This window comes from Asterias rubens, unplaced genomic scaffold (assembly GCF_902459465.1).
Source record: "Asterias rubens unplaced genomic scaffold, eAstRub1.3, whole genome shotgun sequence".
Taxonomy (NCBI): Eukaryota; Metazoa; Echinodermata; class Asteroidea; order Forcipulatida; family Asteriidae; genus Asterias; species Asterias rubens.
Window position 1 is genome coordinate 146,851 of NW_022985694.1, and position 12,154 is coordinate 159,004.

Sequence of the window (12,154 nt, forward strand, 5' to 3'; positions counted from 1 at the left end):
TCTGTCTGTCTTTTTTTGGGGTACAAGTTTCTACTATCAAAACAGTCACATACTCTTATCTAATCATTACATTTATCCTGCTTAGGTCTTCATTGCTTTACTCCATAGCTTCAGCTTGTCGACTCTTTCACAGAAGTATGGAAATAAAATGTGTGTCTGAATGGAACTGAATTAATTGAATTAAAAAACTTTACTGGTTAATTGATTAGTTTGAACTGCATTGTAGCTAGTCACGAAAATGTTAGGTCATTGTTAAGACTATCGCTTAATATGTACCCTACTTGTTAGTAACAGGAAATTGGCATTGTCAATTATTTTTATTCTGCGCGTTGCCATCAGCACGTGACATTTTACCGCGTCCATGGCGAATCAAAACTGTTTCTACACAGGCAACGGCGCGTATGTACGCGCGGCCGATCTAGTTATTTTAATTCTATATCTATGGGAGCCGAGGACACGCCACGTGCGTCCTGTTTATATCGCGCGCGCGTATTGCTTTGAAATACATGGAAGTTGCTTTGACAAAAGTTGCATCCATGTTGCCTGTGATGAATTGCTAGCAACGCGATTGCCTAAAATCGCCTCGTGTGACAAGGGCTTTAAATTATCAAGGCCACACGATCCCCCCAACTTCGTCAAAACAACTTCCCCCAAGCATATCAAGCAAGAAGCAAGCAGTATTTAATTCACAAGAGGTAGAGTTAAGACAAGCCAGAGCTACTGAGTTTCCAGTTGGAAACCTTACATTTGTAGGACACCATTTTTCCCATGAGACACAAGCCGTCAGAGCAACCATCAGGTAGTAATGTCATGTTGCCAGCAGGGGGCGTCACATGGCAGCGAAGTTCCTGCTTTGGAAAAGACAAGTAAGCCACACTTTGTGGGGAAGACTCAAAATGACTGCCATCATATAATTATTCCAAGAGAACGATGAGTTAGCGGAGCATCATGTGATAACATTTACATAATTAAAAATATTTTTCAATGAATATTGTTGTTGGGCTCAAACTCCAATTCTCGCGCAAATTAAAGCCTCCTCAGAGCGTGCAAACTTGATGGTATAAAAGTGGCCCTGGATGGTTCAAGCCTGCGCAAAGTTCCATGCAAATTTCAAGCCTTGTGCAAACTTGGTGCTATTCAAAAACATTTTTTAACCGTTTTTGCTGAACGCCCATTAAGTGTCGATCCACGTATCAAAAGTAATTAAAAAAGTTGTTTTGGTTTTTTTTTGCGAATTTAAAGGGGTCTTTATTACTTAAAAACCAAAACTGAAGTCCAAATGGCACATTAAGCTGCACCCTATGGGACATTTATTGCCTTGAAGTTCATGTCGTCCTTGACGAAATGAAGCGCAAGCTTCAAACGCATGCGCAAAATCACCGTACAAAAGTTTCACCTCCAAAAGCTTGAACTTTGCTTGGCCCATCTTTTTAAGATCGGGCGCTCAAGCTTCAAGCGGCTAGTTTGCGCCCGACATCAACAAAACTGAGTGAAAATAAAAAAGCAATATTATTATTTTATGTAAACAGCCAAAGAAATCATGGAACCCATGCATGGATACACTATTTGTTTACAAAGAAACATGTCAAACCTCTGAAAGTGTCGAATGAACAACAGAAAAGTTTTGAGTTCAGGAACCTGTTGCAGATCTTTGGTAATTTAATTGTCTTTAGTTAAGAAATGTTTTAAGTTAGTCATCAATGACATATTGTAAATAACATTATACATCTGACGATGTCGAAGCCAAACTGCTACATCAATGGCAATCGGACTATCCTATAGTATTGTTCATAAAAGTGTGGGGAAATGTGTGCCCATGCTCATGATGGTTGTTGTGGCTGTGTTAACAACTACTACAACACCACTCCTGTCTGAGCTGACATTTGACATTATAAATTAGTTGTTTTATATAGATATTAAAACTTAATTTATTTGTACTTGCCACTGTCAGGACGGTATAATGTACTAAAATTCAGAAACATGGATACAAACTACTTAAAATATGTAAACGGGGAACACGTGTATGTAGGCTTGCACTCATTACGTCTCTGTGTTTTCTTGTTGTGTGAGCAGCCATTTTTTTTCTTTTCTTTTTTGCGTATTAATCCCTACCACTGTACCAGTTTCTTTGGATTTCGAGCCACTAAGCGGCCAGTTTGTTCAGTTTTTTTTGGTTTTTTAGGAAATAAAGTGCCCTACTCAGTCTCCTACTTTCACTCGAGAGGCAGACAAGTGTCTCCAGTGTCAGACTCGTGAAGCCATCCGTTTACCATGTACAGGGCCCAATTTCATAGCTTTGCTTAACGGTAAGCAAATTGTTGTGCTTACTATAGCAGAAAAATTTGCTTAAGCGTAAACATATTTCACCAGCGGTTGCTACCTGAAGCACGTAAACAAACTGCGCGCACAAAATTTTAGATCGTCTGGTTAAGCGCAAATTTGACAATAAAATGGCGGGCGAAATAAATCAGAAAGTAGCGCAGGCCGGGGCAAAACCTAAATCGTCGCCCTTCTCCGCCGAAATGCACCTTGTGCTGGCGACATCTTATATTGAGGGCCCCCTGAAAGGATCCAACTTGACGTCCCGACACAAACAATCAAGCTGGGAACGAGTGAGGGTGTGTGTGAATGCGTAAGTATCACATATATAAAGAACCTATTTTTGTCTGTGGGGAGTATTGCCAATGGGTGGCGCAATTGCATAAACATAACGAACGAAAGTATTACATAAAAAGATTCAAGGTTCCGGTGTTATGTCTTAAAGATTTGGTTTTTGTTCAAGTTCTAGGCCAACATACGATGTTTTAACAGTCTGAATTGGGTTGGTAGTTTATTTGTTCGTTGGTGATGATTTCTGGCGGCATAAACCGTGATATGATGCTGGCAATCATGACCATCATAGTCATCACGGACGTATAAACCTTAGTTGCTGTGCTCGTCCATCCAATGCCGTCAACATTTACTGCGTCAACTAGCTGTCCCCACTTGTGTGGCCAAGGCTAGCTGTAAGGCAGGCATTCTGACTGAAATTTTTGCTTAAGCCAAAAATACGGTAGTTAAGGCTCGTTTTTCCTTGCTTATCTTGTTAAGCAACAAGTTTTGCTTAAGCAAGGCTATGAAATGAAAATTTGCTTAAGCGCGCCCGTTAAGCAAAAATTCGGCCGTTAAACAGAGCTATGAAATTGGGCCCAGTGACCAAGGTCATGGCTCTGTTTACCGCCAAATTTTGCGCTTACGATCGCGATTCCCCGCTTACGTGCAAGCGCCGAATTTCTACTGCTGTACAGTTTGTTTCTGCTGTGAAAGGTGCAGGGTGATAAGTTAAGACAGCAGGTGATGTAGAGCAGCGTAACAGCGATTTGAACCTTGAACAGGTATTCTCCTCGGCCAATGCAATTAAAGGTTTTGCCGTTTCCCATTTCAAGTCACTAAATAACACAGAGGATGCGACATCCCATAACAAACCAAGTAAACAAAAATACAGTTTGGGGTTTGGTTCGCAGTGTACTGGCAACAGTCTGATTGTTGGAGAAAGATGATAGAACTTCTAGTTATGCTAGGGAGTTTTTTCACCAGACAGCTCAAGAAGATTATACCTTTGGGGTCACTACTGACATTGACAGCTCAAGAAGATTATTCCTCTAGGGTCACTACTGACATTGACACCGAGTCATCTACATTTGTTCTCTGCAAAGACGAACCGCCAATGCTTGTCTTTTCAAGATGTGCGTCTACCAAAAGGGATAGATTTTAAAGAGAAGCCTAAAAAGATCGCAAAAGCACAGTCACAATCAAAGGGGATTGCACTTCCCCAAAATCTGCAACAAAGACCAAAAACAATACACATACCCACACAAACCAACAAACATCCCGTACACGACTGGGCAAACCAAAAAAAAACACAGCCACACAAACCGACAAACTTCCAATACCGCAGCTCAGCCATCATCATTGCTACCAATGAAGAGGGGCATTTCAAATAATAGTGTGTCGTGTTGGTAGATAGCTACTATCCAAGCTAAAAAGGCCATTAATATATCAAGCAAAGTTAACCAACTCCAAATATCAAGGCAGCAACGGTTTTCTTTACCGAAATTTAGTGAAACTGTTCCATACTTTAGAATAAGATCGGCAACACCGATACCCTTCGACATCGTGCAACCACTTATTAAGGAACGTTCCGTGAAAATGAACATCAACTGTAAAGAGCAGCAGGATAAAGCAGAGTTTTATTCACAGCTGATGGTGCCATTTCTGAGTGAGTCATGTCTCACCACCAAGCTAGAAATTAGTAAGAGTTTGAAGTGCCCCAACTGTAATCAAACTTTTGTTGTTGAAGATTCCACAAGTGGCGTATTACCTGTTGCTGTCAGACAAACATGTCTTGAAGAACGCTTACAACATTACAGAAAAATCAACAGCAATGTTGACTGCAACACCCTTTGTAATTCAAAATGCACAAAAACTGCCATTATGTCAAATAGTGAATTGTCCTTCACATTTAGGTGTATATTTGCTAATAACAACACACATAACACCAAATGTCTCAATTAATTTATCAAAATTTTGCGTCAACAACACACCTGCAGTATATAACTTACGGTCGGTTAGTGTCCACTAGGGCAATTCGATGCAAAGTGGCCACTACAAAACACATACCATTGATTCACTGGACTCAACTATCATAGAGTTCAACGATGCCTCCGTTCAACAATAAAGTGGTTTGACTTTAAACAACAAAGTGTCTGCGACTGGCTATCTATTTTTTTTTTTAAGAAAAACAAGATATAAAGATACCTTTGACTGACATCGGTCCAAATAGCAACGAACATCATTTCAAAGTTAATACAGATGAAAAGAAATTTGTTCACATTCTTTGGGCTTTCTGTGATGAAAACAACTTGTACACAGCGTTGCTTTGCGGGCAAAACGAACGAAGGATTTCCAGTCATTTCATCAACTGGCACTCCCCTAAACTACCTGTTCTGAAAAGATTGAAATATATCAACAGAAACTACCACTGTGGTTGGTTAAGTGATTTCCTTAAAAAAGAATATTGTTATGTAGTCTTTTGAGAAGAAGAAGCAACTGTTGTTCTTGTTTCAAAATAAATGTAAAAGAAATTAAACAATAACAATTTTGAACTTTTTAAAATTGAAGCGCAAATACCACAGAATGGATGATATTGTGACATTAATTCCCATATTCGGGTTGTACCAGGTGTATCAGACCACTCGGTTATCTTGCCATATACATTTACCTCAACAAACAACAAACTGTGAGAACATCAGTCGTGACGGACATTAAAGGCAGTGGACACTATTGGTAATTACTCAAAATAATTATTAGCATAAAACCTTTCTTGGTGACGAGTAATGGGTAAACAAAAAAATCCTTTAAATACTGTGCAGTCATCTTGTTTTTTGAGGAGACGAAGTTACCAATATCTTCTTTGGGGGCAACTTACCCTTGACCAGTTCTGGATCACTAAACATCTCACTGCGTCAAATGGTGCCGATCTTACCTACTAATAAGTAAGGTAAAATCATACTACTGCAGTAGAAAGTTTATTTAGTTGATTTTGAGAAACATTACTTCAACAAATTCTTGTGTATTTTTTTTGTGTGTGAGAAAATCAAACTTTGAGGGGTCAATTATCACTTTTGTATTTGCCTTTGCTGTTGTTTTGTGGTTATGTCGCTGGGTTTTTGTGTTGCTATTGAAGACACTTGCATGACATTCACCAAGTCCATGCCAACACACCTCTGAACTTTCGTGTCCTTGAGAGACAGTTTTATGAATGGGAGTATGGGTTTGCAATATAGGGCACTCTACTCTAGAATAGATTCAACTGATCCTGAACTGGTCAAACTGGTGACGATACTTTTTTCAAAGCCTATTCAAAAGAACTAATCTTGTTTTGTCAATGAATACTTGGTGAGTTTTATGTCATGTTTAGGTAAACTTGTTTTGTTTAAGATGTCAAAGAGATTGCAATAAAAAACAATGTGAATTCAAAAGTGATCCAGAACAGGACAAACGACTGTAATAAATAACAGCATATTTGTAATGTCATAGTATTTACCACGACTGTATTCTGCAGTTTTGGTACATTTTCAACGTTGTGACAAAATCTTTTCAATGAGTGTTTACTTGTCCTTGGTACAGGAACATTCACGTCAATCAAGTAAGGCTTATAAGCGCCACGGCGAACGCCGCATTGCTTAGCTGTCATTATGTTGGAGGATTGTAAAATAGAAATCAATTACAGTTTATGAGGCCAACAACGGCAATTAGCCAAGTAAAATCAAAACAAATCCTTGAAAAATAATACTAATAGTTAGTTCATTTATTATAAAAGCGCAAGTTTCATAAAAAATATGAAATATCCAGATCCAGAAATCTCTAGGCCTACAGATGCGCATTACAATAGTAAAAACAAATACAGATATGTTAATTTTAATATTAAATTCTATGATAACCACTCTGCAGTTTTATAGGTTTTGGCTGCAAATGAGCAGCCAATTTAATTTTTATGCATTCGAACTGTTTTGCCTCTCCAGTTGAATGAATGAGCCTGGAGTAATGAATGGATGTTAACTGTTTGTTGTAGGTTTTCTCGATCAGTTTCTGAAAACGAGCAGCCAATTTAACCACCAATCTATTATATTTCGCGCGAAATCAAACACAACTGAAAAGGGTAATTCGATTTCGTTTTACAATTAGTCAAAATGTAATGTTGCGTCATTCGATTTATAAAATAATCGTTCACCAAAGCAGCATTCAAATTCCCAGACGCTCCTTGAGACGTGTGTGTCACGAAAAAGAATGACGATACGCTAATGAACAGAGCTAAAGAAATTTGACTCGAACGCATGAAAACTAAATTGGCTGCTCATTTGCCGAAATTGACCGAGAAAACCTATAATTATTATAAGTAAGCCTACATGTACAAGTAGATCCGGCAGAATTTGAATAGTCATACAACTGCCCTTGGTTTGTTTCAGTAGGCCATAACACTGTTTTGTTTTGTTTTTAGAAGTTAAATCTTAAACAAAAATAAATACATTAAGATACAAACAAACTTATCAAGTGACCACTTAACTTTAGATGTCTCTACCGAACAGCTAATGATGCAGTAAAACAAAAACAATGCAGCACATTTGCGCATCATGGATAAGTGGTCGTCACACGGTGCGTATCATTGTTCTGACCAATCAAAAGAAGACACAACGAAACGCACCTCGCCAAATTACGCGTTTGCATCAGATTGTACGGGATATGCGCGTTTAGAATGCGTTGTGCGCGCACACAATGGAGTAATTTGAAATTTGAAGGTGCACGTGCCATGAGCGTTGTACGTACGTCACCGCTGTTTGCGGGGCGACAAACGGTTGTACGCACGCGCGCAAATCCGTTCTTTGAAGGGCGCCCGCTGTTGTCAGCTGTAACGTTGTTTACATTGCGTATTTAAATTTTTTGGCAACGGTTGTATATGCAAAGTGCGACGTAGCGAGGTTCATAAATAATAAACAATATTTTTCTCTACATAATTTCAAAGGTCACGATGAGAACTGTCGTTTAAAATACATGCCAACGGACACACTGTCTCGTGTCACGAGATACGTTAACCCAAAGAGCGTGGTGCAAGCCGACGTTTTTGGCATTGTATAAACACTGAAACGGAGTTTTTACTGGATTTTCTGCTCGAAATTAACGAAGTAGGGAAGTTAATCCACGATTTAATGAAATCCTCATGTGAAGAGTGACTCATAAGGAAGAGACTGGTGCGAAAGGTGAGTCAGCAAACCCTTATAAAATCTCAGTCATGTTCGATCAAAACATGTGCAAAACGGAGTAATTGATACTTCACATTGTGACATTGCACACACCATGCTGGCGCGCTGGCCGGGATGCGTCGCAATGTGATACTCTGACATACACGTTTCTTAATTATATAATTTATACATGACTATTTATCAATGTAAATGGTGATTATTGACGATGTCCTTCTATTCTAAATACTATAGGCCTAGTCATAGTTGTTATTTTAATGATGGGGGGGGGTAAGACTTATAGTCTGTCAGCCATTTTAAAAAGTAAAAAAATAAAAATAATAATATTAATATTAAATAAAAAAAAATTGGGGAGCCCCTTTCAATAATCATTTATGAATAAAATGATGCTGAGTTTTATATGCCTATTTGTTCCCTAGTAAACCATTTTACAAAAACTGTCATTGCGGATTTATACGTGTAGTGTCCTGTAGAGTTATAAACAACTGCGTGTTTCAATTGATGTATTTTTACTTTTTAGTTTAAAATACTGATTGCAGAATTCGTAGGACTAAAAAAAAAATGAATTGAAAAAAGAAAAAATACTTGCTCAAAATTATTTAAAACTGATCTACGCACCTATTGCTATTTTATTTCTAGGGTGGGGATTGAGTAGCTGTGCAGCACTTCCTCTTCCGGCTTCTTGGTTGGGGACACTTGCTTGAAATCGATGGGTGGACAGTGAGAAGGTGGTCTTGCATTACACACATCAATTTGTAGAGATCAGGGTTGGTTTCTTTGGTGTTTCGAGCCCCATCAAAGCGCTTAGTACTGTTGTTGAACACTGCGTGCATGGATTCGCCACCCTGCTCTCCCAAAAGTCCCAGACCATGCTTGTTGAGTTTGATGAATGGCAGAACATGTTCCTCCAGGATGTGCATTTTTGGCGGAAAGCTCTTACCAGGAAATGTTGTGCGGTAGTACAACATGAAGTGGCTTATGTCTTCATCTAAAATAAAGTTATTTGGTTGGTTAACATTTTAGATAGCTTGGCACAAAAAAAATTTAAATACATTATTTACATGTTAAGTTTCAACTGAATATTTTTTTGAAACAAAATGTATAGGCCTATAGTATACTAAATCAGCATTACACTATTTACTTACCAAGTTTTACGATTTCACTGTCACTTAAGAAGCTTGCTTTATTGTACACATTGTGGCAGTTGGCAAAAAGACGGAATAATTCAGAGAACTTGTTTGCAATCATTTCAGCTTGATGTACTTGCATCGGACACAGATGTTTGGTTTCCTGAACGATTGTACCGGTCACTTTGGTGATATTCATTTCCTGAAATGCAATTGAACAAGCAACTGGTAAGAAATTAAATTATTTGTCAAAGCTTTTCTTTTAATAATTGACATACGGGAAATATATCTTACCTGTAGACACTTGTTGACATGATTTCCAACAAACGTGTTCGAATAGTAAGCCTGTCTTCGAACTTTAATCTCTTGCAACGTGTTATCCAATTTTAGCAGCAGTGGATTCTGATGTGCAGGCAAAGTTTTAACATTTGTTGAACTGATTGCCTCCTGTAAATAAAACAAAATAAACAAGTGATTACATGCTGTTTAGTATCATACTTTTTCACGGCTGAAAATGTTACATACAATTTTTGAATAACATTAAACTTGAAATGTACCTGTCTTATCAGTTCCTCTCCCAGGGCATTCATGTCAGATGTCACACTTGCAACAACCTCTGCAACGTCAATGTTGTCATTAACGAGTGCAACCAATGCCAACTGGTCTTGCAACTCTCTCATCTCACTGTGGATTTCCTGACATCTTTGTTCAGCCTGAGAAACCTCTGCAATTTGTGCGACATACAGTGGAAAGGGGCCATTTCCGAGACCAGCTGCACCTTGTGGGGATTTTGCAAGTTCTTTGGCGATACTTTCACCAAGCTCCTTGCATTCCAACTCCATCAAAGTATAAAACTTAAACCAGAGCCCAAGACTGATATGCAGGGGAAGCGGGCATACCTGAGAAGAGGAATTGAAAATTACATGTATTTACTTATTAAAAGGTAAAATTGGCTTGTAACGTGACATAAGAAAGTTTTAATAATGAGTGACACAAGTATAAAATATTACTTACACAGTGGATTGGAATGGCAAAGAATGCCTCATCGATGACATTGTTAAACTTCTTTGCCATGTTGAGCCTGCCTCCAGCTGCCAGAAATTGTTGGTGATGGATCTTGAGGGACTCAATAGTTCGTAGATCACAAGGAGGACGCTGGGCCTTGGGGATTATCGTGTCCTTGTTAACTACATTACACCAGAGGCATGAATGGCGACCTATAACAAATATTTAGCAACAATGGTTATAAAATAGAATACTGAAAAATATTATTAACCAATACAATTCACATTTCAGGTTGCAACTTACCGCTGGGACCAGACAGGCCGTACATCCTACAAAGGAACTCGTAATCACCGAACATGAACACTACAAGTTTCTTTCCCCTGAAAAAGAAAAGAGATGGTAATTACAAAACTTGCTATAATAATAATAACATTCTGGGTCAAATTGTGAGGGGACAATGGTGGAGGCTCTTGAGTTATAACATGTTAGTCACATAATACTCACTAATTGAAAAAGTTTTTGTTTTGTTATTTTAGTATATTGTTTATTGACCGGGATGGGGGGGGGGGGGGGGCAAGAGTTACATTATGGAATTATAACGGGAATACCAGTTATCAAAAGATTACCTCCATGTGCTACTGGACAAAGCTTCAACCTGTGGTTTATAGTGGTCAAGTGCTACATGCAGATTTGCGGCAGAGTCGCTTGCCTCGAAGACGCAGATCACACTTGTGTTTCGTCTTGAGTTGGGGTTCTCGACATTGGCAAACTGAAGCATCATTTTGAATGAGCCTCCGCCCTTGTCCCCACCCAATTTGATCCAGACTTCGTTTGTTGGTTTTCCTTTATCCCATGTAAGCTTACCGCACCTGTAAAATGTATTGCATGTGGATACACCAATTAGACATGTGAAATTTGTATATCAATTGAGTTATAAAGGCCTGTTTTGGTTATTATTAGAAACAAGTTATTTTTACCTCTGAGATTAATTGCAACTAAATTACCTTTCGTACTCGTCCAAAATGTCCATTGTGTATTTATGCAAATCAATGATGTACACACATGGAGCTTGCTTGGTCACAATGGAATCCTTCTCGTGAAAGAGAAATGGCATCAAGTCTCCTTTTAGGGTCTCTTGAGACACGCACATTTTGCCGATCTTTCTACTTGCTTGCTCGTTTGCCATTACAACATTGTACTTTCTCAACCACCTGAAGGTTAAAGAAAAATATTGTTTTAATACTCTTTTATAGGAACGAGTATAATGTTATCTTATTAGAAGGTTTAATATTTTCCCATGTGCACAGTCACAGTGTGAAATGAAATGAAATCTTATTCTTACATTTTCAGTTCTCGAAGTGAAGCCCAGGACATTCTCAAAGAGGCTTTCAGGGCAAGTTCTTCAAGAGGTGGGATGAAGGACTTCAACTGCATATCCTGCAGCAGACTTTGCAGCTCATCTCTGGGAGTTGTTATCAGAATTTGGTGTAACTGATAACTTGGTTGACCACCACTTATTGTTGACAACTGTGTCTTCAGCTTGGCATTTCGACGCTGAAGGGTTCTTCTACACACTTCTGTACTTGTTTTTTTAGGACGCGTGACTTGTTGAATACAGAGAGCCTAAAGTGAGAAATTTTAAACTAATCTGTTAAATTTACTATTTGAGATAATTAATGTCACCAAAGTAGGAGGTCAATAGTAACCATGCTTGTACATTGCGTGTTGTTGCTGAGCACTATGATCTAGATGGGATAGCGCTATACAAATCTGGTTATTATTATTATTATTATTATTATTATTATTATTATTATTAAATTTGAATGCATTTTTTAATGTTTGTATAGTGTACTATATGTTTTTTTTAACCTCGTTTAAATGAATTATTATACCTGACCTTAAAGTTCTGTAAATTTTGCATCTATTTTGATTTTGATTGTAAATTTAATTCCTACCAAATGTGTCAACTTACCTCACCCCCAGTAGAGAGCCGCAATTGTGTTGCACCTGTGTTTTTCATTTCCTGTCGCAACAACTTCGATGTCATTTTTTGGCCAAGTTTTCCAAGGGGGGATACATTTCTTGTCAAGATATCCTTGAAAATTTCTTCATCAATTTGTTGAGATGAATAGGGATCTTGACAGTCATGATTATAAGTGCTCTCCAACCAACTACTTCTCTTGCAGGTGTTACACATAGCTTTGGCTTTTTCCAGAATGCTTTTGA

The 12,154-nt window shown here is 38.3% G+C and overlaps 1 protein-coding gene across 4 annotated transcripts; it reads left to right on the top strand.

Moving 5' to 3' along the window:
- The first annotated feature begins 7,581 nt into the window (after positions 1 to 7,581).
- Positions 7,582 to 11,612, top strand: LOC117305611. 4 transcript variants are annotated; one of them, XM_033790488.1, is made up of 6 exons: positions 7,582 to 7,796; positions 8,436 to 8,563; positions 9,050 to 9,151; positions 9,493 to 9,866; positions 10,220 to 10,327; positions 11,279 to 11,612. In XM_033790488.1, exons 3-6 carry the CDS (start codon positions 9,131 to 9,133, stop codon positions 11,421 to 11,423), a joined length of 648 nt encoding a protein of 215 aa, XP_033646379.1. In that variant the 5' UTR covers positions 7,582 to 7,796; positions 8,436 to 8,563; positions 9,050 to 9,130; the 3' UTR covers positions 11,424 to 11,612. The 4 variants fall into 4 exon arrangements, with proteins under 4 accessions (XP_033646379.1, XP_033646381.1, XP_033646380.1 ...); XM_033790490.1 differs by having other exon boundaries at positions 8,436 to 8,524; XM_033790489.1 differs by lacking the exon at positions 8,436 to 8,563.
- The last annotated feature ends 542 nt before the right edge of the window (positions 11,613 to 12,154 follow it).

Bases quoted from the DNA above. Each gene is read 5' to 3' on its own strand.
- LOC117305611 (XM_033790488.1), top strand. From the start codon at position 9,131: ATGCAATTGAACAAGCAACTG. The intron at 9,867-10,219 runs GTAAAATTGGCT...TTCACATTTCAG, and splicing joins ATGTATTTACTTATTAAAAG to GTTGCAACTTACCGCTGGGA. The intron at 10,328-11,278 runs GTAATTACAAAA...TTACATTTTCAG, and splicing joins CCTGAAAAAGAAAAGAGATG to TTCTCGAAGTGAAGCCCAGG.